The 27,272-nt window shown below is 59.7% G+C and overlaps 2 protein-coding genes across 7 annotated transcripts in view; both read right to left on the reverse strand.

Moving 5' to 3' along the window:
- Positions 1-8,460, reverse strand: part of CARS1 (cysteinyl-tRNA synthetase 1) — a 43,957-nt gene extending 35,497 nt beyond the window's left edge. For 5 of the 6 annotated variants that reach the window (XR_007134322.1, XR_007134321.1, XR_007134323.1 and 2 more), the window contains exon 1: positions 8,360-8,460. Coding sequence is in view for 1 of the 6 variants with exons in the window: in XM_047774990.1 (XP_047630946.1) it covers positions 8,360-8,384 (25 nt within the window). In the remaining 5 variants the exon portion in view is untranslated. The remainder of the gene's footprint in view (positions 1-8,359) is intronic. The other variant, XR_007134324.1, reaches the window with a different exon arrangement.
- Positions 8,461-8,716: 256 nt separating this feature from the next.
- On the reverse strand, positions 8,717-26,560 carry LOC125124827 (tumor necrosis factor receptor superfamily member 22-like). The gene is made up of 10 exons (XM_047774991.1): positions 26,420-26,560; positions 16,478-16,565; positions 15,285-15,413; positions 13,681-13,795; positions 12,164-12,243; positions 11,540-11,623; positions 11,152-11,190; positions 10,814-10,839; positions 9,771-10,067; positions 8,717-9,650 (listed from the first exon to the last, which is right to left on the reverse strand). The coding sequence occupies exons 1-10, from the start codon at positions 26,465-26,467 to the stop codon at positions 9,579-9,581; spliced, it is 978 nt and encodes a 325-aa protein (XP_047630947.1). The 5' UTR covers positions 26,468-26,560; the 3' UTR covers positions 8,717-9,578.
- Between the last annotated feature and the right edge of the window lie 712 nt (positions 26,561-27,272).

Here is a 27,272-nt window from a genome sequence, read left to right on the forward strand (position 1 = left end):
CGGGGCACACAGAGCAGCCCCCAGGAGCAGGGAGACAGGCAGTCAGGGGGCCTCAGGCCCTGTGGCTGCGGGAGGAGCCTGGTCTGCAAGCCGGCGAGCGTGAACAGGGCCCGCGTCTGTCCCCCTCCACACAGCGCACTCCGTGCCCGGACTCAGCTCCAAGGAGGAAGATGGGCACAGCCCGCACCCTCCCAGGGCGCAGGGCAGACGCTTCAGAGCCAGCTGCCCGACACCACGAGGTCCCTGGGTCACTGTGCTGGGCCCACGGCAGGGAGGGGACGTGGGTTGACACGGGCCCTGCCTGGTACAGACACAGGAACGTCGCCCGACCAGGACCACGGGTCTCTGGCAGACAGACGGCAGGGCTGCGCACACAAGGCTCTCCTGCACCGTCTCCATCACGGGAAACTCGTCCTCAGGGCTGCCTGTACCTGACCTCCAGGGTGCAGCGACGTCCAGGGACGAGACGGAGTGGCCAATGGAAGAACCAGAGCCAGAGGCATTTCCCGACCCCCTGGGGCCAGCACGGGGGCGGGGAGGGGGGGGGGGGCTTTCCAGGGGCCGTCCTGAGCCTCGACTCCTTCACCCACAGGAAAGATGCTGGCACCAGGGAAATGGATGCTGAGCTTAAAGCCCAGGCTCTCCGGGGAGACTGGCTGGCCGCTCCCCCACTGCACCCGGGGCTCCCGCACAGGGCAGTCTCGAGGCGCTCAGGCTGGAAGACCCTTGGGTCCTCTGCGAAGTGCCCTCAGGGCACCCGGGGCCGCCCCATCGGGCACGGCGCCTCCACCTTCGGACGCACCCGGAACCCAGCCCTCTCACTGCTGCGGCTGCCAGGGGCCCAGGCAGAGCAGCACACGCTCCTGCTCCAGATCCCTGCGGCCCTCACACCAGCCCAGGGGGCCCCACCCTCGGCCCCCTGCCCCAACCTGCCTGGAAGGCTCCCCCAGACGAGGCCAGCCTCCTCCCATGCCGGGAGCCCCGCGCTGTCCCCCTCCCTCCAGGCCCTCCTGGGCACAGGTCCCACTGCACTGCACCCCCGAGCCCTGGCCCCGACCCCCTCCTGTTCGACTCCCCAGGGCGCCGATTTCCAACACGGACCCTCTGCTGCTCTCCCTCCTCTGTCTGCCCCCCGCCACCTCCCCTCGGGGACCGTATCTGCTCCATCCACTCAGAAATCCTCACGGATCCTCGTACGGTCACTCCTACATCTTCAGCATCTAGAACCAAGCGTGGAACGTTCCAGACACTCCAGCGGATTTGCTGCAGGCCTGCCTGGGGCCGGGCTCACCTCCCGTTCTGGGGTCTCGGAGGCCCCTCCCGGGAAGCAAGGGCTCCAGCTGCGTCTACAGATGCTTCCAGGCCCGTGGCTGCCTCGGCTGGAGCCCTGCTGCCCAGGGCACACACCTACAGGGGGCGCTGCTTTTGCTTCCCTTCAAGAAGCAGCTACTTTTCACTCCAGCTCTTGGGACTGTTTTCAAAGGAAGCAAAGCGAGACACCGAGGTGGCCCGTCCTGCTGGTCCTGGGGAGACCACGGGGACCCTGGAGTGGCCCGCCCGGCTCTCCTCCCTCCCCCGGAGCAGGTGGCCCTAGGACCAGCCCGGGGGCTCCCCTCTGAGACAGTGAAGCCAGGGCGGTCCGTGCCCCTGGCTCTGCTCTGGGGGTCCGCCTCGCGCCCCCACCTCACTCAGAAGGAAAGGCGAAATCAGGGAGGTGGAGGCAGTGCCTGGGAGGGCGGCCCTGGGCACCGGGAAAACCTAATGGAATGAACTCCTGGGCATGGCATCTTCCTCCCAGGGCCCTCTGCTCCACCTGGCAGCCCTCCCAGCTGCCCTGCCAGATGGCCAGGGGCGGGGAGCTCCTTGCTCGGGATGGAGGACACTCGATTCGTCAAGACACGTCACAGCACCTGCGGGAGTGTGCACAGAGCCGGGGGGCCAGCCCGCGTGGGTCAGGCCATCCTCGGGCAGCCGGTCTTCTGGAGCCGACCCTCCCTGCTCCCTCTCCCGGTCTCTGGGCATCTGAGCAGCCGCAGGTCTTCCAGGCCCCACCTGCCCCTGGCCCCCAGAACAGCGCGGGGATGGGCTTCCCTCACTCGGATGTGCGTGGAGACCCCCGGGACTCGCTGACCGGACAGGGGCCTTCCTGCTGAGCGCAGCAGGGTATGTCACTTCCCCCTTTCTCTTCTCTGCCCACACCTTCTACAATAAACGTGTTGCTTCTGTAATGAGCAAAACGTGGTGTCACGTGCTGCAGCAACACAATCGCTGGGAGTAGGTCGCGGACCTCGGGGACAAGGGCTCATCTGCACCCTCTCTGCTGGGCGGGCTCCCCCGTGTTGGAGACCGTGGCACAGCAGACTCGGCAGAAGGCAAGTACCTGGGACACAGAGTTTTAGCTAAAGCACAGAATCGGAGTTCCCGTCGTGGCGCAGTGGTTAACGAATCTGACTAGGAACCATGAGGTTTCACGTTTGATCCCTGCCCTCGCTCAGTGGGTTAACGATCCGGCGTTGCCGTGAGCTGTGGTGTAGGTTGCAGACACGGCTTGGATCCCGCGTTGCTGTGGCTCTGGCGTAGGGCGGTGGCTACAGCTCCGATTCACCCCTAGCCTGGGAACCTCCATATGCTGCAGGAGCGGCCCAAGAAATGGCCAAAAAGACAAAAAATAAAAAAAATAAATAAATAAATAAATAAAGCACAGAATCTCCTTCAAAGACAAGAGGAAGGATTCCTGCATGAAACATGCTATGTCCTAAGGATACCCTGCTTTGCCATCACTAAGAAGATAATCTCATTATTGCCCATGCCTGGTCCTGCCCACTAATCTTGTCACCTTCCTTCATCCCATTAATAATAATCTCGTTACCTTCCTTAAGAAAAAGATACGGGGGCAAAAGCCTCGGCGCCTTTGTTGTACGGAACAGAGTGCCTCCTGGTCCCCCACTTTTTAAATCCCGCTGTCCCTCTTCCAGGAGTCCCCGTTTCCCTGCAGCGCTGGACGCGGCTCCCCTGCACCTTAGACTCCGTGGTCCCCTTGCAAAGATAAAACCGGCTCACACAACACACGCCCGTAAAGCTGCAGAGCGTGCCAAGGACAGCTGTAGACGGTTCCGACGGTGGCCGGGCACCCGGCCAGTGCCCACCCGTGTCCCACTATTTTTACCACACTCGCTCCTGTGTTATTCTTGCGCTGGGAACTGCCCTGCCCGGAGGAGCTGCCCCAGCAAAAAGCCCTGGCTGGACGGGGTGCGGTGGGCAGGGAGCCTGAGGGGTCCCTGAGGGAGTGGCACTGAAGCTTATCTTGAGGAAACAACTCTAAAAACGGGTCAGGGTCCGAGTGGCCGTGGGTCTGGGCCAGACTGTGGTCTGGACATGGGCCTCTGGTGCCAAGATGAGATGAGAGGGCTCCCCTGGCAGAAGTCCACGGCCATGCCAGCCCGGCCCCCCTGCAGCCCCAGGGTGCGCAGCCCATCCCGGCTCACGTCCACCGCCAGGCCCACTGCAGCCCATTCAGAAACACGCCGCAGGACACACGCCCTCCGACTGTGTGAGCGCCCCAAACGCGGGCCGGGATCACCAGGGTTTAGGGGGGCTTTCTGAGACCGCACAGAGGCAAGACCCAGGCAGTCACTCCACACAGGCGAGGGACCAAATTCACTGCAGGCCCTCGCCTCCCCCGGGCTCCCTGCCCCACCTCCCCTCCAGCCGGGCTCCCCCGAAGGCACACCCCAGCCTGGAAGCAGCACCGCGAGCTCCTGGAAGTGCTGATGCACGCTCCAGCCCACCTGAGACCTCCAGAAGCGGAACTCGGAGCCGGCTCCCACGGGCCCTGCTGTGCCCAGGGTGTGCAGAGCTCCGCGGCTGAGAAGCCCAGGCGGCCTGCTGAAGCGCAGACCCCTTCACGGCAGGTCTGCCTTCCTCCTAAGTGCCCAGGGGGGTCCACGCCCCGCCCCACTGCAAGGGCCCCAGCAGTGCAGGGGCCCGAAACACATCTACTGAGTAAATAAAAAGGGACCCATCTATTGAGGTCAATCACTTTGAACCACTCAGGGACAGTGTCTGGGGGAAAGAGCAGACAGGAAGCTTTCCCCAGGGACTTTCTCGGTCGGAGGAGGCTCTCACCGTCTCTGCCCTGAGGACATGCGGGTGGTCCAATGGCACCACTGCCCTGGGAGGTGCAGCAGGGGCACCACTTCTCACTCTTACAAGAAAACAGCAGCAAACAGAGATCATGGGAGAGCGAACATTGCCGTCCGAACATGCACATTTCACGTTCCTCTGGGAAGGCAGGTCAGCTGGAGCCTCTCGTCTGCCTCGGCGCACTCTGCCACAGGGATGCCCGCTGTGATTCTGAACAAAGTCACCAGAGGCAGCGAGGCAGAGCAGTTAAGACCCTACTGCAGTCACACAGGCCCTGGCTAGCTGTGTGACCTTGGACAAATCACTTAACTTCTCTGGGGCTCAGGAGTCTTGCCTGGACAGGAAGAAAAGGGCAGTACCTACTGCAGGCATCGCTCTGGGGATGACAGGGCCTGGCAGGGGGACTGAGCCCAGGGGCTGGCACAGACTCACGCTGAGCAAAACTTGCCAGCCGTGTTACTGGCATGAAGACCCTTCGAATTAAACTGTGTACAAGATTAAACCACACGTCTGACCTAACACACAGCCACTGAAGAAAGGCCAAGTCTGCAAGGCAAGGCTTCTTTTTTTTGGTCTTTTTAGGGCCACACTCACAGCACATGGAGGGTCCCAGGCTAGGGGTCCAATCAGAGCTGCAGCTGCCGGCCTCCTCCACAGCCACAGCCACGCAGGGTCAGAGTGGTGCCTGTGACCTACACCACAGCTCATGGAAATACCAGATCCTTAACCCACTGAGGGGGGCCAGGGATCAAACCTGTGTCCTCATAGAGACCAGTTGGGTTCGTTACCACTGAGCCACGATGGGAACGCCAAGGCAAGACTTCTGAGACGTGTGCTGTCTGCCTTGGCATCTTTCTAAAAAAACCAGGCCCTGGAATGGGCCACACACCCCTCCAAGCGACAAATGAGAAGCTATAACCCCAGTGGCACTGCAAGGGACTAAACAGACTTTCTTTCTTTTTGTCTTGTCTTTTTGTCTTTTGGGGGCTGCACCCGGGGCACATGGAGGTTCCCAGGCTAGGGGTCCAATCAGAGCTGTAGCGGCTGTCCTACACCACAGCTCACAGCCACGCCAGATCCTTAACCCACCAAGCGAGGCCAGGGATCGAACCCGCAACCTCATGGTTCCTAGTTGGACGCGTTTCTGCTGCGCCACGACAGGAGCTCCCCGAACAGACTTTCTGAGTCGACTTGAAGGACATAATCTGACGTGGGAAGAACGCAGTGAGTGAGGGCCCACTGGAAACGTCAGGAAAATGGTCACTTTTGAAGAATCCAACCTTGAGAGTAAAGAGTATTCAGATACAAGTTGGTGAGGCCGCTATGGAGAACAGTACAGAGGGTCCTCAAAAACTACAAACAGGACCACCATGTGAGCCAGCAATCCCACTCCTGAGCCTACATCTGCACAAAACTATAATTGAAAAAGATACAGGGGTTCCCGTTGTAGCTCAGCAGTAAAGAACCCAACTAGTATCCAAGAGGACGTGGGTTCGATCCCTGGCCTCGCTCTGTGGGTTAAGGATCTGGTGTTGCCGTGAGCTGTGGTGCAGGTCACAGACACAGCTTGGATCTGGTGTTGCTGTGGCTCTGGTGTAGACAGGCAGCTACCGCTCCGACCGGACCCTAGCCTGGGAAAAAAAAATAGATACACGCATCTCTCTGTTCATTGCAGTAATAGCCAAGGCATGGAAGCCACCTATATGTCCACTGAGACATGAATGGTTAAAAAAGATGTTGTGTGTAGGTACACGTACACACACACACACACACACACACACACACACACACACAGGAATATTACTCAGCCATAAAAAATAATGAAATAATGCCATTTGCAGCTACATGGATGGACCCAGAAATTATCGTACTAAGTAAAGTCGATTGGAGAAATATTAATATAATACGATACCACTTATATGTGGAATCTAAAATAGGAACTTATCTACGAAACAAAAAAAACCCGCAGACACAAAGGACAGACTTGTGGTTGCCAAGGTGGAGGGGGGGAGGGGAGGGATGGCCTGGGAGTGTGGGGTCAGCAGCTGCCAACTGGCTTTGCCCAGGATGGATAAACAACAAGGCCCTACTGCGGAGCCCAGGGAGCCACAGTCAACACCTCGTGATAAACTATACTGGAAAAAAAACAAACACATTAAAAACGCACTCAGGGACTAGACAGCAAGAATATCTAGACCTCTGGAGCTATGAGAAGGCTTCATCCTCTCATTTCATTTCTTGCTTCCTCAGGGGACGGTCCCAGGTTCTTGACTTCTGGGGAGGGGGGCAGCAAAAGCCAGAGCAGGCCAGCTGTGCCCGGGAGCAGAGTGCCGGCTGCGACGTGTGGCCCTACGCTTTAGGACGAGGAAGAGCTGACCACTGCCCCGCCATCCCCGGCGGTGAATCCTAACCTCTGCAACGATCCCAATAAACAGGCCGGGGCTGACAAGGCTCTGAAAACCTCCGGTTCTGAAAGCAATTCAAACACCCAAAACACAAAACCCTAACATGTCATATATGTTTACAAATGAACCCCAAATACACATTCATTAAAAAATAAAAATAGGAGTTCCCGTCGGGGCTCAGTGGAAATGAATGTGACTAGGAGCTGTGAGGCTGCGGGTTCAATCCCCGGCCTCACTCAGTGGGTTAAGGATCTGGTGTTGCCGTGAGCTGTGGTGTGGGTCGCAGACAGGACTTGGATCCTGTGTGGCTGTGGCTGTGGTGGAGGCCGGCAGCTGTAACTCCGATTCAGCCCCTAGCCTGGGAACCCCCATATGCCGCGGGTGCGGCCCTAAGAAGCAAAAAATCAAAATCAAAATAAAAGGAAAGAAAAATAAATAAAAGAAAAAAGACGGATAGTGTTCTCAGTGTGGCGCAATGGGATCCATTGCTTCTCTGCAGCGCCAGGCCGCAGGTTTGATCCCCTGGCCCAGCACGGTGGGTTAGAGGAGCCGGCACTGCTGCACCTGCGGCTCCAATCTGACCCCTGACCCTGCAACTCCACATGCCACAGGGCAGGCAGAAAAGAGAGGAAAAAAAGTAAAAAAAAACAAAAAACAAAAAAAAGCTTGGGCTTTCACCCCAGACACAGAACCTATCCCATGCCAGATACTCTTCCAAATCCTTCAGCAACCCCTTTAAAGCCCCTACATCCCCTGGGGGGGACGTGTTCTCCCACCGAACCTGGGGAAGGGGCAGAGCTGGGACCCCAGCGTGGCCAGTGCCCGAGTCTGGGCGCTCAGCCATGCTGCTGCTTTACGGGAGTCTGGGAGACTTTCTGTGGGCCACGGCTCTGGCAGGTGGAGATGCGGCTGGAACCCAGGCACACCTGTCCGTGGAATGCGGGGTGCCGGGAAGGTGGGTAAGACAGCAGCCCCATGACAGTGATCCACATCACTGGGCTATCCGGGTGGTCAGAGCGCTCCAACGGGAGCAAGGAGAACCACGGGGGTGTGGGGGGCGAGCAAAGAAGCCTGTACCGCCCAACCGGCAGCCAGGACAGTAAAAAGTACGCCCTGAGAGTTCTTCTGGAGGAAGGTCGGCTCCAGACTTGGGAATCACGGTCAACCTCGGGTCTGTCTGGTCCCAACAGTCCTGCTTAAGGGAGGGTTAGAACAGACTCAGCACTCCTGGAGTCTTCCTGTGGGCGGCTTGTCTATCGGCCGGTGACATTAAGTGACCCGGGTGGGCAGAGCCAGAGCTGCTCACAGAACCTCCCAGGCTACAATAAAGTAGGGCAATAATGCTGTGACCAGTCAGATCCCAATGGCCACTATTGCAGTCACAGATCAAAGACTTCGTAAAACCCCAAGCCCTTTCATAAGTGTCCGCGTACCCCCGCTTCCTCGGCCCTATTTGCCTAAGTGCCACTTCGGGCCCCCTCCGCCCACCCCAGGTGCTCCCGCGGGGAAGCCAAAACAGCCCTGGGCTCTGCTTGTCCTCGAGTCCAGGGGAAGGAGAGGGCTAGGGCCGGCCCAGGAACCTCCCGGGGTAGGGGCGCGAGAGGACGCGGGCACAACCACGGAGGGGACTGGGTTGGGGAGGGGTGGCCTCCGAAGGGCTGGGGCCTGGGTCGGGTCCGCTCGGGGGTGGAGGAGCGGGGCCCGCCAGTGGGTGTGGGGGATCCCGCCGGCGATTCGCCCTCGAGCGGCCCGGATCACGTCCCTCAGATCCGAGAATCCAGGCACACCGCCCGCCCGCCGCGTGAACTCACCCTGATCCTCTGTAGAACCTGCCATCGTGGGTATCCCTCACCCGCTGCCGCGGCGACAGCTTCCCAGAATCTGATGCAACCACCGCCCCGGAAGTCCCGCCCCTCCTTCCGGGACACACCCGGTCTCTAGGCAACCGCCGCAGGCTCCAGACTCCGCCTGCCCGGTGCCTGCTGGGAGTTGTAGTTCTGATCCCGCTGCGGCCAGAGCGCCAAAGCATCCAGGGCTTTCTCTTTTGTGTAGGGAGAGGATAGGAGGCTGGGACCAGCCAGGTGCAAGGCTCCAGCGAACGTCGCAGTCTCTCCGCAGGGAGACAGGCATTAAGACAGACCATCTCACACAGCATTGCAAATCAACTCTACATTAATAAAAACGTATATTTAAAGAATGTTATCTCAAGCTTATTTGTTTAAGACAGCACTGCAACAGGTGGTGTGGAGGCTAGCTCCAGCCAGGCAGTCAGACGGGGCCTCCCAAGGGCCAGGGAGGAAGGACCAGTTGGAAGGAGGCTTCCAGGAGAACATGCGGCCATGGGAAGTGGATTCTATGCAGAGGGGACTGTCCTGAAAGTGACCCTAACAGGAGCCAGCCACCAAGTATTTCAGTGTGACGCCAGGAAACGTGGAGCAGCCCTGTTGAGCCTGGGGTTTGGGACACGGGCTAGGGCTGGGGCTTCTTGAAACAAAGTCAAGCACGGCAGAGATGCAGCAGATTGACTGGAATTGTGATTAGTACTCGCATCCCAGTTGCCCTGTGGAGGCTGAATGGATTGGCCTAAACTAGAAGGAAAGCAAGCCTTGACAGGAAGCCATCTCCATAGTCTATAGAAGGGAAAAGGAGGCCGGCAGCAACAGCTCTGATTAGACCCCTAGCCTAGAAACCCCGACATGCCATGGGTGTAGCCCTAGAAAGACAAAAGACAAAACAAAACAAAACAAAGTACATCTGGGATGGGATCAGGACTGTGAAGGCAGCTCGGACCCTAGGCATCCAGCACCCTGCTGACAGGCCCCCAGTGGAGCTCACTGGGGCATCTCTGCACGCCCATGTAAGGTATGAGCAGCAACCAAATCACTGGCAATATTTTGCAAATATACATGCAGCTGCATTACATGGAGGCCAGCCGTGAGTTTACAAATAGGAACGTCCCTCCCTTGCTCCCTCCTCCGCTAAGGAGCTCTTCCAAAGGCCCTGGGTGTTTGTCGTCTTCTTCAAGTCCAATTAAGTCCTGAAACATCTTTCAGCTGCTTTCTGGAACCTTACGTCCGAACTCACAATAGACCCTCTTGGTGGCTGAAAAAAACAAAGCCGCAAAGGAAGAGTTTGCGCCCATTCCTGGAGGCACAGGGACGTCCTCTGTGCCCGGGGGTGGAGTTCGAGAGGCTGTTCCAGCGTCCCCAGACCAGCCCGTACCTGCTCCAGGTGCTCCAGGGAGGCCGACACCTCCGCCTGGCCCTGGGCTCCCTGGGCCTCGGGAGCCTCCGTCTGCTGCATCCGCTCTGGGGCTGCTGGCCCTCCCTCGGCCACCACCTCCTGCAGCTCACAGCTCTGCCCAGGGGCCTGGGAGGGCTCTGGGCGGGTGCCGGCCTCCAGCGTCAGGGCCGAGCCCTTCCTCACCAATAGTGAGCTACTCCCGTCTAGAGAGGCAACTTCATCATTCTCCGGGTCTTTGAGCGGCAGCATCTCGCAGGGCCGGTTCCATCTATGTGCCTAAAGGACAAAGCCATTTCTTCTGGCGACAGCGGCCTGCAGCACAGGCCCTTCCCAAGCAAAGAAATGCCAGCTTTCGGATGGGTGCGCAAGGGCAGCGCCGTGTGTGAGAGGACACTGCATCAGGGCGGGTCCCTGCTCTGCCTCTGACTCCTCGGGGAGCCCAAGAGAACCCTGAGGGGGGCTGACAGCTGGCCCCAAAGATAGGGCCATGTCCAAATCCCTAGTACCCGTGCCGGCCGAGGTCAGAGTGGACTCAAGGGGACCTGTGGCCCAGGACCACTGTCCTTCAGAGGAGGGATCCAAGGATGGAGACACAGGGGGACAGGCCACGGGAGGTGGCAGGGGCTGGACGATGCATCTACTGGCCAAGGACATCCAGTCCCCATGGCGAGAACCAGGGCAGGACTCCTCGAGAGCCCCCCAGGAACTGGCCCCGCCGACCCTGGCACTTCGAGTTTCCGGTGTCCAGCTCCGCGGGACGGTGAGTTCCACTCGTTCTCAACCCCGCGGTCTGGGCGATGTGGGTCCAGCCCCGGGAGCCACACAAAGCCCTCTGTCCCCTGCTTCAGACGACCAGCAGGACTGAGGTCTGCCGACACAGACCCTGCAGGGCTCTGAGAAGGTGGCACAGACACCACCGCACGGGCCACGTGTGGACACTGGCGGGAAGGCCTGGGGCTGCCCTGCGCCCCCCCCGGGACGACTCCCGGGTCCCCACGGGGCAGATCCTGGCTGATACTTACCAAGCTGCCTTGTTCATTCTCATTGCCTGCAAATCAAACAGACGAGAACGGAAAAGAACTGCTATCAACCGTGACAGAGGAGTTCCCGTCGTGGCTCAGCGGTAATGAATCCGACTAGCATCCTTGAGGACGCAGGTTCGACCCCTGGCCTCGCCCACAGGGTGAAGGATCCGGCGTGGCCGTGAGCTGTGCTGTAGGTCGCAGACGTGGCTCAGATCCCGGGTTGCTGTGGCTGTGGGGGAGGCCGGCAGCCGTGGCCCTGAATGGACCCCTAGCCTGGGCGTTTCCACGTGACGCGGGTGCGGCCCTCAATCAAAAGGAAAAGAAGTCGTCCTTACCTTTCCAGAGACCAGCCACCCACTGGAGGAGCCGCAAGACTGGGAAAAGGCAGGGCGGGGACTTAGTCAGGCAGCCCCGCCAGCCCCGGGCCCGCCTCCCCCAGTTTGCCCCTTGGCTGGAGCAGCACCTGTCCGTCCCTGCTTCCCGGCCCAGGGCGCCCCGGACACCCCGTCTCCCGCCAGCGGACCTGAGCCTCAGCTCTTAAGCCCCGCACGTCGGGGCGCGTGGGGCCGGCAGCTCTGAGCTCAGACCCGAGAGGGGCACCCGCACGAGGAGGCCCCCAGAACTGCGTTTCAGACCCCAAGCGCCTGGTCACGAAGCCCGGACCCCGTTTCCGACGCTCTTTCCGCTCGGGTTTTCTCCAGGACCCATCTGACTCTGACTTACTGCGTCTTCTACAGCAGAACATGATGAGGCCGGGGATGAACAGGGCCAGGACCCCCAGAACGATGAACAACGTGCTCCAGTTTCCTGGAAGGAGGCGACACAGAGGGTTCGATCCTGCAGAGTCAGGGCCACTCTCCTCAGCCAGGTGACAAGCCCCGCAGCCAGGGGGCCCGGCTCTCGGCGGAGGGGGCAGCACAGCCGTCCTCCAGGCCCGGAGCTGAGCACTGCCCCCAGGCCTCCTGGAGGGAGGTAGGCCGCCCCCAGCCTTCTGCTCAGACCCAAGCCTGGGCTCAGGGCGGGGCCGCGGGGCCTGGGAGGCGCCTGGAACTCTGACCGCCAGAGAGGCCGCCAAGGGCCTGAAACCTCCGTCTGGCGCTCGGGCTCGATGGTCCCAACTGCATGACCCGGCACAGCAAAACCCGCCACACACACTACCACCATCAAAGGCAGGCCCTGTGCCCCCAGGAGACCTGATAACGGGACGAAAAAGGCCCCACGAAGATGGGGCGGCGTCCTGGAAGTTCCTAGGCCAGGCACTGAACCTGAGCCACAGCCGTGACAACACCGGGTCATAACTGCTGGGCCACCAGGGACCTCCTCCCTCCATGCATGTAAGACCCTTACCCGGCTGTGGATGAGGTCTGTCGGCACAAACCGCGTCCCTGGTGGCATTGCAGGGTCGAAGGACGGCGCTGTGCTCACACCTGGGAGCAAGCAGAAGGACACCTCAGCACCACGCCCCCTCCCCAGGCCGGGCCGCCGCAGCCTCTGACCACGCACAGGTCAAGGGCGAGAGGACCAGCCCCGGCTCCGGCGCAGGCCCGCCAGGCTCCAGGCAATCCGTGCCCAGCACGGCCCAGGCTCTCTGGACGCTAACGGCTCCGTGACAATAAAGCCTGGGAATCCTCGGACCAACGGGGCGGGACCCTCCCGGCTCTGTTCCCAGATAGAGCCGTGTGTGGCTCTGAGGACAGGGCCTGCTGTGGCCACGTCCCTACCAAAAGGGAAGTCAGCTGAAGAGGAAGCTCAGAGAGAAGGCGACAGGCGAGAGAAGCCAGAGCCCTGATCCAGCCAGACCTGAAGACAGCCCTCACTGTGGACATGGCAGGGACATGGACACCACCTGAACATGGTCTGAGCTGGGTTTAAGAGTCTCCAGAGGAGAGCTATCTCGCACGAGGCTTTACCGCCGTAAACGTCTCCCCTGAGTCGCCCCAAATCCCTGCCTACTAGGACCCACAGAGTGCTGCCTTATTTGGAAAAAGGGTCTTTGCAGGGTAGTCGTGTTAGGAGGGCTCATCCTGGATCGGGGTGCCCTGAGTCCCCGACCAGTGTGCTCACCAGAGGGGAACTGTGCCAACACAGAGCGGGCCACGAGCAGGGGCAGGGACACGAACGGGTGGGCGGGGGTGGGGGAGACCCTTGCCAGAGGAAGCAGAGACTGCAGAGATGCCTCTAGAAGCCAAGGAGCGCCAAGGACAGCCGGCAGATGGAGAGCTGGAGGGCGTGAGGGAGGGTCCTCCCGGCGCCCTTGGAGGGAGCCGGCCCCGCGGACGCCTGCGCCTCCCCGTCGGGCCTCCGGAGCTGTGAAAAAACCCATCTGTCTTGTCCCCCTCGCCGTCCACGGGCGCTGTTTCGTTACCGCAGCCCAGCCAACGCGCACCGTGGCGGGGGACCCGCCCCACGCATGGCCCTGCCTGCGGCTCCCGTCCCAGAACTTTCTAGGGCTCCCTCCCCCGCTGCGCCTCTGCCCCAGAGACCTGCCTCCAGGTGCCCCCTCCACGCTCAGGGACTGGTCACTGCTCAAGGGTGGAGGCCTCCCCCATCGCTGGGGCCCCCAGGCCCGTGATGTCACCCACAGCGGGGTCCTCAGCAGCTGTGACTGCAGCAGCCGGGGCTCCAGTCTGGGTGCCAGATGGAAACATCCAGGCGCTCTGTCTCCCTTCATCCTCAGGGCGCCCCTTGGAGCAGGGCGCACCCGTTGCCCCATTGCACAGAAGGGAACGTGGAAGCTCCGGGAAGGGGCAGCTGCATAAGGGACCCCAAGCCCACTGGGCCCTGAGCGGCATCGGGGGCTGGGGGGACCCAGGCCCAGACCCCGATCAGTCCACTCCCCCTCATTCCCCACCCCAGGCGGGCACCTCTGACACCGGAAGCAGTTCTCCTCGCAGTCCATGGAGTCGCAGTAGAAGTGGCCCTGCTTGCACTGGCACTGCCGGTCTCTGGTCGGGGAGCACTCGGTCACCACCTCCTGATCTGCTGGACAGAGGCCGACGGTCAGTCACCAGGGCTGGGACTCTGTCCTGCTCGTGCCAACCGCGGCCCGCTGCGCCGTCACGGGCACCCTCCCTTCCTGGCAGGGGCGGGGAGGAGGGAACGGCCAGACCCCGGGGCCCCTGCCCGCTGGGGTGACGGCGGCGGGGCCAGGGCGCTGCTCGGAAACTTCTCCAGATCCTTCTGTTGTCCTGTGTGCCCCACGGAGGACAGAGGGGCAGGGCTGTGTGTGGACCATGGGTCCCCTCTCAGCATCGACGCAGGGGTCCACGCTGTCGCCCAGGAGGGCCACACCCGCACTTCCCACGATGGGGCTCTTTCCGTGCGTCCTGCTGTCCACCCCACGAGACCGGCCCACGGCTGCACGGCCTCTTTGTCCACAGTCTCGCGCTGTGGCAGCCCCTGTGCCGTCTGGTCTGCCCCCTTCAGGAGGTCTCGGCAAATGTCCCCTTCTCAGGGTGCAGGAAAACGCCTGTGGGGCTGGTGTTCTTTTTTGGCCGCACCCACGGCAGCTGGATGTTCCCAGGCCACGCATCGAACCCAAGTCGCAGGAGTGATCCGGGCTGGCGCAGCTACCGTGCCAGGTCCCTAACCGGCTGCGCCACACGGGAACTCCCCATCACGATCTTTAGGCTGTAACAGTTGTGAGTGTGGAAGGCGTCCAGCACCCTGACCCGAGGCCTTCTGTTGGGGTTTCCGGTGGGGGTGCACCGGGTCTAGGGCTCCTTCCAGGAGAAGAGGTGTCTTTAAAACCTAGTCACGCGTTTGCCGTCTCGAGGTCTGTCTCTTCATAGCAAGGTTTCCTTGAATGCTGTTTGGTCACAACACAGTTGTCTGTGCTGTGCTGGAGTAATTCCAAAGCAGCCTTTTGGGTTGTCTTCGCTAATGCAAGTGGAATTTGCGTAAAAGTGTATTTCATCGAAGCATCGTTGATTTATGATTTGTCTTAGTGTGCGATGTACAGAACCGTGATTCACTAATGCACACGTTTTATTTATATATATGCATAAATCTCTCTCACTCTACACACACACACACACACCCATCAATAGGCATCTCTTTTTTTTGGCTGTGTCCCCACCACGCGCAAGATCTGGTACTGGGTTGGAACCCACACCACAGCAGTGACCCAAGCCACAGCTGTGACACCTCTGGATCTTTAACCTCTAGGCCACCAGGAAACTCCATAAAAGTCATCATTAAGTTACAGGTCCAAAAACCACCTGTCGCCAACATACAGACGTGCAGAAGCAGGTGTGTCTGTATACCGCCCCGACACACGGCACTACTGAGATGCTCGCGACCTGTCGGCGGAGCCTGGAGCCCATCCACACCCCATCTTGCCAGAAGCCAGCCCTGCGTGACGGCTGCTCCGGCAGCTCGTCGCCCTGTTCGTCTGTGCCCACGTGCCTTGGGACGGTCCCCTGGCCGAGCCCCCGGGGACACGCTGGCCTGACTGCCGCCCACTTACCCTTCCGGCACTGGGCACAGGGCAGGCAGCTGGTCTCCTCGCTGGCGTAGGGACTGAAGGTTCCAGGCTGACACGGCCTGCACACTGCGACACCGTGGTCCCCGGCCATCGGTTGGCTGACATACTGGCCTGTGTGAGGCAGGACGCAGAGGGGAGGCGGGGGCCCCGTCTGGGCGCCGAGGCCTCTGCAGGACGGCCCAACGCCACCCCTCGCAGGACCCGCCCTCTGCTCTGTCTCTCCGGAACACTCTAGACGGATGCAAGGCCACACGTGTCCCCCAGGACCTGGAGACCTGAAGCCCCCTCGGCTTTTATGGACGCCCTGCAGGGCGAGGGCGCTGGACGGGGCGCCCGAGATCACACATCAGACCCGCGGGGTCTCCCTCTGTCTGACCTGTGGTTCGTGTAGGTGCGTGTGAAGGCAGAGGTGTGCGTGTGTGGACGGGAGCGGGGGGCAGGTGAGTGTGGGGAGGGTACCAGGCCAGGGGTCCAGGCCTGGGGTGCTCGGTCTCTGAAACAGGAACCCCGAGAAGGCGCAGGTTCATGAACCACACGAGGTGTGTGTGGGGGGGTGAGTGGCTGACGTGGTGGCTCAGCTGGCGGCTGGCCCCTCACCAGAGGAGACCACGAAGGGGGTTTCGTGGGTCACGTGGGCACGCCTGTCTGTGTGTGCGGAGGGGGTGGGGGCCAGGGGCCTCTGACCACCTTCCCCACGAAGGTCCTGGGCTGTGGCAGCCACTGGTCATGAGGGGCTGTGGGGTGGGGGTGGGCCGCCAGGCGGATTCCACTTCTCAGCATCCTCAGGAGGACGGAGGGGGCCGCAAGGACTTGCCGTGTGTGTGTGTGTGTGTGTGTGTGTGTGTGTGTGTGTGTGTGACGCCAGCTTGCCTCACTCGGGAGCAAAGGCGGCCACGTCCAGCCTGGGCACGCAGCCCCCTCTGTCCCCCCAGCCCTGCTGAACCCACCTCCTCCACCTGCACACAAGCACACCCCCTCTGTCACACGAGGCCCTCCTCTGCCACTGTGGGTGCAGAGGTGGGGCGCTGGGTGGCTGCCAAGGAGAGGCCCCCCACCCCGAGGCAGCCAGGCTCTCCCCGCAGGCGGCCCCCAGCTCTGCTCAAAGGGCCGGCGGACTCCCTTCCCCCAGGCAGGAGGTCTGCCCTGGAAGGTTCTGGAAGGCCTCCCAGACTCACCAGCCGGGCAGCCTTTCCCGGAGAGGCGGGCGCTGGGAGCTTCGTGCTCGCTGTAGTCCCTGGGGGTCTCGCTGGTTGCCAGGGTCACCTTCAAGCAGGAAGGGGAGACGGGCATTAGCAAGAGAGCCTCTGCTCCTGATGGGCAGCCCTGGCGGGCAGGGGCCCGTCCCCGGGGGCGCTGCTGCCCTCTGGGGGTGGGCTTTGTGGCGGGAGCGCCCTGGGAAGGTTCCTGTGACCTCCACGCTGCTCCCTGCGCTCCATGAGCAGCCTTGTTCACGGAAAAACCGTTCTCTGGTTTCCCAGGGCAGGTGGTCTCGCTGACTCTCAGCGGTGATGTCTCGTCTGTCTGCATGTGGGCAGAACTAAAGCTTTGGTGGTAGCCATCCCTTGGAAGTCAGGGAGGTTTCGTTTTGGTTTTTTGAGGTTTATGGCCAAACCTGCGGCATAAGGAAGGTAGAGAGCTGGGGGTCCAATCCGAGCCACCTGCCTGACCAACACCGAGCCTTCATCCAGGGAGCGGGGCCAGGGATTGAGCCCGCATCCTCCTGGAAAAATGTCGGATCCCTAACCCACTGAGCACAATGGCAACTCCTCGGTCGGTAGTTTTCTCTCTCTCTCTCTTTTCACCTTCCATCTCTGGCTGTGCCCACGGCATGTGGAAGTTCCCGAACCAGGGATGGAAGCCCCACGACAGCAGCAACCACAATGACGGCAGCGACAATCCCGGACCCTTAGCCAAGGGGCCCCCAAGAAACTCCTGTGACTCCTTGTTCTTCTTCTAGTGTGGCGTTCATTTTTTCAGCAGTTGCGCATCCTCTGGCAAGAGAGGATAGCGTCCGTGGCGTGGGCTCGGGGGCCTGAGTGTCTGTGTCTGGGCGCCTCGCTGGTTGCACGCGTCCCTCACTGTCCACGCCAGTGCACAGCACGCACGCGCACACAGAGCCACCGAATCCCGCGAATGATCAGCTCCCCGTATTTTTACAATCCTTACTTTTATCCGCTCAGGTTGTTCATTCTGAGGGATAGAAAAATGTCCTATTGGAGTTCCCGTCGTGGCACAGTGGTTAACGAATCCGACTAGGAACCATGAGGTTGCGGGTTCGGTCCCTGCCCTTGCTCAGTGGGTTAACGATCTGGTGTTGCCGTGAGCTGTGGTGTAGGTCGCAGACGCGGCTCGGATCCCACGTGGCTGTGGCTCTGGTGTAGGCCGGTGGTTACAGCTCCGATTCAACCCCTAGCCTGGGAACCTCCATATGCCGCGGGAGCGGCCCAAGAAATAGCAACAACAACAACAAAAACAACAAAAAAGACAAAAAGACAAAAAAAAAAGAAAAATGTCCTACTAAATTTGTGGATTTGTAGAAATCATCATACAATCACCTCGGTTTTTGCTTTTTGTATTTTGCGGCCTAGTTATTTTTTGCATACACTTTCACGTCTGTTTCCCCAGGACGGCCAGTCCCTGTGATGGGCTGGCTGAACCCTGTATTTTCATCTTGCCTGTGTGTCAGCATGTATTTGTGTCTGCAAGGTCCAGGCCTGGGGGTCGGTCCTGGACACACACAAGCAGAAGAGATGCCTTGCCCAGACAGACACCTTCCCAGCCAAGGCCGACCAAGCTGGCACCGCCCTCTTGTGTCAGCTCCCAGGGTCAACACGGGTCCTTTCTGCCACCCAGCTTTTCATGTTATTGTCTTGAGGGTGACTTTGCTGTTGAAATGGTCTCCCGCTGTGGTGCTGAATGGCTGCCAGGGGGTCTGTGATGTGTGTTACACACGTGTTGGGAAAAGAAGGCGTGAAAAGGCAAGTGAGTTCAGGTGTGACTGCAGGGCTGCTGGCCCTGAGTTCCACGGTCATGCGTTAAGGACACATGCAGTCGGGCTCTGAACAGAAACACACGTGAAGCAAGATTAGGGATGGGCAGGTGATTGAAAATGCCGTGAGCGTAGAGGCTCATGGGAACCTGAGCCTGGGTGGCCCTTACAGGCTCTGGTCCATGTTGCCTGATTCTGCATTTGAAGCATCTTTGTCAGGCGTAAGTGCTGCAAACAAGGGAACCCACTCTATCTTCCCTGTGGCTCCTTCCTCTGGCGTTATGTCTGGTACCTCGTTTCCCCACCAAGGCTTTTAGCTGCACGCACACTCTGTTATGCGATGGTGAGAAGGCCACAGTGAAGACAGGCCAGGCCCCCATCTCCCCAGCCCCTCACGTGCCAGCTCCTTTTACCGAATCCCGCCTGACATGCAGGTGCTGCGTCACTGCCTCGAAGGCACAGCTTGTAGAATGGCCATGTCACTGGAGGCTTCTCGCTAACCCTGCCTGAGAATTCACAAATGACTTTAATCGACTCGTAGGTACTGGATCACCACTCCCCCTTCTTTGCACCAATCTCGTTGTGTGTCTCCTTTGACTTTACCCCCTTTCTTTCCTGGCTTTGGTTTTCCTCATCCCCCCCCCCCCCCCGGCTTCCTACATCCTTCCCCCTTCACTACAGATGTGATTAGATTCTTTTTTTTTTTTTTTGTCTTTTTGCTATTTCTAGGGCCACTCCCGTGTGGCATATGGAGGTTCCCAGGCTAGGGGTCAAATCGGAGCTGTAGCCGCCGGCCTACGCCACAGCCACAGCCACATGGGATCCGAGCTGCATCTGCAACCTACACCACAGCTCACGGCAACGCCGGATCCTTAACCCACTGAGCAAGGGCAGGGACCGAACCCGCAACCTCATGGTTCCTAGTCGGATTCGTTAACCACTGCGCCACGACGGGAACTCCAGTGATTAGATTCTATTTTGAGTTCCTCCCAGGTTATTTAGTATTTCATCGTGGGAAAAATGAACCCGAAAGGAAGAGAAAAAACTACGTAGGTCCGTTTAAAGAAAAACATCTAAGGAGCAGCTGACGTGGCTCAGCGGGTTGAGAATCCGACGAGCAGCTACGAGGAGGTGGGTTCCATCCCGGGCCTCACGCCGTGCGTTCAGGATCTGGTGTGGCTGCAAGCTGCAGCGTGTGTCACAGCCGCCTCTTGGATCTGGCACTGCTGCGGCTTTAGGCCTAGCCCAGCAGCTACAGCTGCCATTCCACCCCCAGCCTGGAAACTTCCCTACGCCTCAGGTGCAGCGATGAAAGAAAGAAAGAAGAAAAGAAGAAAGAAAAGAAGAAGATGGAGAAAATCTAGTTCTCAAACATTATAGCACCAGGGAAGGACCATCAAAAGCTGCGAACAGGCGGAAAGGAAAGTATGACGACAAACGGAAGCGTCACGTGGTTCCGGAGCTCCCGTCGCGGCGCAGTGGTTAACGAATCCGACGAGGAACCATGAGGTGGCGGGTTCGGTCCCTGGCCTCGCTCCGTGGGTGAAGGATCCGGCGTTGCCGTGAGCTGTGGTGTAGGTTGCAGACGCGGCTCGGATCCCGCGTGGCTGTGGCTCTGGCGTAGGCCGGTGGCTGCAGCTCCGATTCAACCCCTAGCCTAGGAACCTCCATATGCCTCGGGAGCGGCACTAGAAAAGGCAAAAAGACAAACAAAAAAAAAAGGCGTTATATGGTTTCAAAGTCTCCCCACAAGACAGGTAGTCATGACATCAGGAAAAACAGTACCGCCCCAGTGAGGAAAGCTGGCACGGAGCCACCTGAATAAGCTGCCACTTGAAACACAACGCCCCTCAGGCAGGAGTAGCACCCAGATGAGAAACCATCAGCCAAGCCTAAACCCGAGACCCGTCGTGTGACACTATTGGCGGCGGCTGCCGCACAGCGTGAAGGCTGTAGAGGAAGGAGGCCCTTGGGCGGGGCTCCACCTTTGCTCCGTGGGACCCCACTGGCCAGAGAGGAAGGCGGCCCCCAGACGCGTCAATGTCCGTCCCCCGGTTGCTGCAGCAGCACCACCACAGCACAAAGCATTCCACGAGACGGAGAGCCTGTTCAAAGGCAAGACAAAACGGACAGAAAGCTTTGTTTCTGTGCCACAGGTCACAGCAGCAGCTCCGACTCCATCCACAGCCAGGGGGCTTCCATAAGCGGTGGGTGTGGCCAACAAAATCCTTCTCGAATGCTTCCCCCCCAAATGGAACAGGCGGGAACACGTTCAGCCCCATCCGGTGAGGCCAGGAGCCCCCTGATGCCAAAGCCAGACAAACACGCAGCCAGAAACCCGCAGGCCACTGTTCCCTTTAGAATACTGATGCCAAAAGCCTCAACAAACAAGGGCCAACAAAACTCAGCTGCCTGGGAAAGGGACCCTAGACCAGGACCGAGTGGCATCTTGCCGGGAACGAGAGGATGGGTGACTACGTGACTCTCAGGCAGCGCAATGCGGCCCGCCAACCAGCTGCAGCCCCTGCAGGAAAACATCCTGATGCTGGTGAGACGCCAGCAGCGTGCGGAGGGATCTGCAGTGCCCGTGGCATCCCTACCAAGACCCCGACGATGCTTTTGCAGAGAGGAAAGTACCTCCGGGATTCACATGGACGCTCAGGGCGCCAAATACCAAAACACTCCTGAAGAAATAGAACAAAGTAGGAGACCTTACACTCCCTGATTTCAAAACCTCCTCCCGAGCTCCAGCAAAGAACAGAGAAGACACAGCCGGGGGACGGGCCGCACAGGCCACGGAAGCAGGCAGGGAGTCTGCGGGCAAACCCTCGCGAAGACGCTGCGTCGAGTTTTGACAGGAGGGCCAAGGCCAATGAGTGGGGAAGGACAGTCTATAACAGACGGTGTGAGAGAACGGACACGTCCACACGCCAAAGATGGAGCTGGACCCCCACCCTACCCTGTGTACCTACCGGTGTCCTCAGGATGGCTCAAAGACCCAAAGGGAAGTCCTAAAACGACAGAACTCCTCGAAGCAAATAAGGGGAGCGTGTCATGACCTTGGGTTAGGCAATGACTTCTTGGCTATGACACCCCAGGCACAGGCGACAAAAGAAAAAAAATAGATAAACTGGAATCCCCCCAGACTCAGTCACCAGGTTATCCACTCCCCACCCCCACCCCCCATCCCCCACCCCAGCCCAAGGACGCCTCCTGTGCATTTCCAAACAATGAGCTTGAACTTCATTGCTTGTAAGTGACACGTCTCTCTGAGGACTGAGACGCTCCGAACGAAGGCCGTGTACTCTGTCTCTGAGGCCGAACGTCTCTGACCCTACGGGAGGGGGTGCATTCTAGAAAGACACCGCTGCGGAGAAGTAAGGCTGTAAAGCCTCTCCAGCAAGTGATAAGACTGAATCAGTCATCAGACATCAGCCACGGAGAAAAGCTGAGGCCCAGGTGGCTCTGTGGCTGAATTCCACCAGAAATGAAGAGAGAAATCCCCCCGGTCTTCACAAGCTCCTCTGCAAAGAGAAGAGGGGGACACACTTCCCAGCTGATTCGGGGAGATCAGAGTCCCTCGGATACCCCACCCTGACACAGGAATTAGAAAAGCCTGCAGACCCATGTCTCTTAGGAACACGGACACAAACGCCTTAACAAGATGTCAGCAAAACATACGTAGCAGCACATCCAAAGAATTAGACCCCGTGACTAAGTGAGACTTATTGCAGGAATGCAAGGTTGGTTTGACACCCCAAAATCCCTGAGGTACCCCATCTGGTGGGTCTTTGAAAAGGTAAACAGGAGTTCCTGCTGGGGCTCAGTGGGAGGGGTGGCATCTCTGTAGCACCAGGAGGCAGGTTCAATCCCTTGCCCAACACAGTGCGTTGAAGGATCTGGTGGCCAGAGCATAGGACGCAACTGTGGCGTGGATCTCATCTCTGGCCCAGGAACTCCCTGTGCCCTGGGGCAGCAAAAAGAAGAAGAAGAAAAATGACCACACAACCAACAACTACTCTCCAAGTTGTATACTCACTCCCGAGATCGGAAAATAGGGATCAAGCACACATTCCCCTCAGCACTACACACCCATGTTCGAGGCAGCACCATGGAAACACCGTGGAAAAAACCTTCATGTCGATCCGGAGCTTCGTGGATAAACAAACCATGGTGCCTCCATACAATGGGAGACCACTCATCCATAAAAATGAAGGAAGCGCTGACACTTGCTACCTGTCAGTGAACCTAAGAACATGCCAAGTGAAAGACGCCCACACAAGAGGGCGCATTTTGTGTGATTCCTTTTCTATGAGGCGTCGGTAACAGCGACATCCTTCCCGCCAGGAAGCTGAGTGGGGCTTGCCAGGCACTCCGGTGACAGGGGGCTGGGGAGTGACTGGTTGCTTCATGGGCACAGGGTTTTGTGTTGGAGCGATGAAAACTGTACAGGAAGACGGTGGCGGTGCCTGAACAACACCGCAAAGAATGGACTAAATGCCACGTTAGTACAGGCCCTTCAAAGTGGCTAAGTTCATGTTAAATAAATTCCACATCCGTCAGTTTTAAAAAACGGATCTGGGAGTTCCCGTCGTGGCGCAGTGGTTAACGAATCTGACTAGGAACCCCGAGGTTGCGGGTTCGGTCCCTGCCCTTGCTCAGTGGGTTAGGGATCTGGCGTTGCCGTGAGCTGTGGTGTAGGTCACAGACACGGTTTGGATCCTGCGTGGCTGTGGCTCTGGCATAGGCCAGGGGCTACAGCTCCAATTGGACCCCTAGCCTGGGAACCTCCATATGCCGCGGGAGTGGCCCTAGAAATGGCAAAAAAAAAAAAAAAAAAAAAAACCCTTAAAAAACGGATCAAAGATCTAAGCATAAGAGTGAACATGCTAAAACTCATAGAAGAAAACGTAGTGGCAAATCTTCATGGCCTTGGATTTGGCCATGCATTTGCGTATGACACCAACACGCACAGGCCACAAAAGGAAAGCTGTACACGTCAACTGGGCTTGACAACAAGGCAAACCTTTTGTGCTACAAAGGACGTTACTAAAAAAGTGAACAGACATCCCACAGAATGGGAGCTGATGTTTGGAAATCGTGTCTCTGCTAAGAGACTGGGAGGTAGCATATCGAAGGAACTCCACTCAGTCATCGAAAGGCAAGCTGGGACGAGTGGGCTGCTGAGCGAGGGCTGGAGGGGAGGCGCTTTTGGTTGTCGGGGGACTTCTGGCTCGGAAATGGTCTCTCCGTGTCCAAAACCATCCCACTCGGACGTGGGGACAACGGCCCAGGGCAACACGGTGGAGAAAGCGCAGCCTCGTCAAGAACAGCACTGAGCGGCGGTGAAAAGCAGGAACGCGGCTACACCCTTTTCACCACATGCCCAGGGTAGCTCTGAAAGGGTCCCAGGCCTCAATGTCAAGCCTCACAACAGAAAAACTCTGAGAAGAAGACCTCGGAGCGACTCTCTGGGCCCGGGGCTGAACCCCCGTTCTTAGACACGACGCCGAAGGCCCAGTCCAGAGAAGACCAAACGACAGAGTGGATTTCATCAAAAGGTAAACATTCCCGCAAAGGACGCTGTGGGGAGGACGAAAAGACACAAGCTGGGACAACCGTCTTGGAAAAGCACACATGGGGGAAAGATGTGTATCCAGCGTCCTTAAGGCCGCTCCCAACTCAATCGTGAGAAAACGCCTCAAGTAAAAACTGGGCAAAGAACTGAACAGACGCATCACCGAGCACGATTTCACTGGGGAAGCAAAACAGCATAAGGACTCTGAGCCCCGGGTTCGGGGTTTCCTAACAAGCGAAAGCTACGAGCACCCCCTGACCCTTCATTTCATGCGGAGGCCTTTACCCAAGAGAAGAGGCCACGTGTGTCCGTCCCTGCAAAGACTCACACGGGAAATGATCTCGGTGGCGTCCCTGAGCAGAGCTACAAACAGACATGCGCCCAACGGACCATCGACAGGTAGACAGATCAACAAGTGCAGCCCCTTTATACTCTAACCGGGAAACGGCCTCACTCCTTCCGTAGCCACATGTGGTTACGCCAGCTCTGCACGTCAAGAGGTTAGCAGTAAGGGAATAACCAAAAGGACCTCATCCAACTTAGAAACTTTTTCTTTTTAGGGCCCCACCTGCAGCACGTGGACGTTCCCAGGCTAAAACTGGAGCTGGAGCTGCAGTGCGGGCCAAGCACATGGCTAGGATCTGGCATTGCTGTGGCCGTGGCCTAGGTCACACCTGGGGATCCGACCCCATCCCTGGCCCAGGACCTCCTCAGGCCATGGGTGGAAATGCTGGCCAGGATGGGAGACAGGGGAACCCTCTTCCGCCGTGGGCAGGAGTGTAGACCGGTGCAGCCACTATGCAGAACAGCATGGAGGGTCCTGAACAAACTAAAAACCAAGTTCCCAGGTGACCCCGCAATCCCGCTCCCGGGCATACGTCTAGAAAAACACCCGAATTCGAAAACATCCCTGTACCCCAAGTTTCAGAGCAGCAGAATCCACAATCGCCAAGGCATGGAAACAACCTAAATGTCTATCCACGGATGAATGGCTAAAGAAGATGTGGTCCATTTATACGACAAAATGGTACCCAGCTGTACAGCAGGAGAGAATGCCACCTGCAGCCGCACGGATGGACCCAGACTGTCCCATCCCGAGAGGAGAAAGTCAGGCGGGGAAAGGCACATAGCATATGATACCACCTGCGTGCGGGCCGACTCTCAGACGCGATGCAACCGAATGGGTCTGCTAGGAAGAAACTATACTCATGGACACGGAAAACAACCTTGGTTCCCAAAGTGGAAAGGGGGTGGGGGAGGGTTGTCAGGAGTTTCGGTTACAAGAAAAAGCAAACAAACAAACAAACAAGCGTTAAATAGCAGAGGAAAGTTGCTTGTGCCCAACAGCTGATGACGTTTCCCGGAGAAAGTTCCCAGGTCCCGGGTTGCTTGTGGCTATTGCTCCTTGTGGAGAAGTACAAGGGCGGGGTCGGAGAAGGAGCGGCTGTCACCTGGCGGGTCTGCAGGAGCCTTGCGATCCAGCCAATCAAACAACAGAGCTGTTAACCCCACCCCCCAAGTTAAAATAAATCAAATGGCCTCCCTGGACCACGAGCGTGCACCGCGTCCAAGTCGAGAGGAAGAGCCGCTCTCGCCGTCCTTTCCGCGCTGTCCCAGGGGCCGTCCACGGGGCCGGCCGGGATCTTCGGGAGAGACATGCGAGGCAGCGGTAGCCCCATGGACCCAACCCGCCCTTCCGCTGCCGCTGCTCTGGACGTTTCTCCCAGAAGTCCCGGCTCCCCTGGTCCACGGCCCACCCCCTGCCCGCTGCCGGCGCGCCCCACCCCCCGCTTCCCCGGAGAAGTCAGCCCCCAGTTCCCCGTTCGCCTTGGCGGCCTCCTCGCTGCTGCATCGGGTGCCGCGCTCCCGTCCGCCGCGCTCCCGTCCACCGCGGTCCCGCCTGGGGCTGGGCGGATCGGGGCGAAATTTCCCGCCGCGACCTGCTCGGGAGTGGACAAGGTGGCCCGTTTCCCCTCTGCTTCCAGAACTCAGAGCCACCCGGGTCTTTCAGGGACCGTCCGCCGCCCGCGACAGCCCCACTCGGGCAGCGCGCCGGGGCACAGCCCCTTCCCGGCTCCCGGGGTCCTCCCTCCCCGAGATCCCCGCCCCTGCCCCCGGGCCCCGGCGCCGCCGCACCTGCAGCGAGAACAGCAGCAGCGCTGGAAGGTGGCCCGTTTCCCCTCTGCTTCCAGAACTCAGAGCCACCCGGGTCTTTCCGGGACCGTCCGCCGCCCGCGACAGCCCCACTCGGGCAGCGCGCCGGGGCACAGCCCCTTCCCGGCTCCCGGGGTCCTCCCTCCCCGAGATCCCCGCCCCTGCCCCCGGGCCCCGGCGCCGCCGCACCTGCAGCGAGAACAGCAGCAGCGCTGGAAGGTGGCCCGTTTCCCCTCTGCTTCCAGAACTCAGAGCCACCCGGGTCTTTCCGGGACCGTCCGCTGCCCGCGACAGCCCCACTCGGGCAGCGCGCCGGGGCACAGCCCCTTCCCGGCTCCCGGGGTCCTCCCTCCCCGAGATCCCCGCCCCTGCCCCCGGGCCCCGGCGCCGCCGCACCTGCAGCGAGAACAGCAGCAGCGCTGGAAGAGCTCTCCACCCGGCCATCCGCCCAGTACCGAAAGCCACGGAACCCGGCGCCTTTTAAGGGGCCGCCGCCGCGCAGGCGTGACCATCGCTCTGCCCAATGGGGCGCTCTCCTCTCGCCCCGCCCACGGGCACTGGCACACCCTCCTGTTAAAGCGCCTGCGGGTCGCGCTCTCCTTCGCACCACGGCAGTGAATTCCAACGCGGCGCGTCACCGGAGGTTGCTTCCAAATAAGAGCTTCAGAGTTTGGCCCCTGCCTCCCAGCTTCACGGTGCCCTGATTGGATGGATGCCAGGCTTCTGCCCAGGCCATCGCTGCGGCCCGGCCACCGCCTGGGCTTCCGGGTTCCGCGCCCCCCGTCCCCCCCCCGCGGCCCTCCCCCAAGTTCTAACTTGTTGCCTGTGGCTTCGGAGCGGCCTGAGGAGGCGAGACTGTCTGCATAGCCCCTCCGCAAAGGCCGAGGAGTGAGCGCCTCGATCCCCGGGCGCCCAGCCTCTCCTGGGCAAGAGCACTGCCACGAATTAGCCTTCCCCCACGCCCTCCGCCCCGATGCCCCAAGGGCTCCGAACTCAGCTGGGGTGGAGCGGAACGGCGCGTCTGTCTCCTCCCCTCCCTCATCCCCACCGCATCTTCCGAGCTGCCCGTGGGCGCGAGCGGCAGTGGGTGGGGGCGGGGGTGTGACAGAGGGAGAGGAGAGGGGTTCACGGGGAGGGGACCCTCCTTCGTGGGGAGAACGGGATACAGCCCAGGCACCTCGACAGGGGCCCCGCGCCCCCGAACTTCCTAAACATCCCCCACTCCAGGGCGGGCCAGTCAGCTCCCTGA

Source organism: Phacochoerus africanus, chromosome 4, assembly GCF_016906955.1.
Source record: "Phacochoerus africanus isolate WHEZ1 chromosome 4, ROS_Pafr_v1, whole genome shotgun sequence".
Taxonomy (NCBI): Eukaryota; Metazoa; Chordata; class Mammalia; order Artiodactyla; family Suidae; genus Phacochoerus; species Phacochoerus africanus.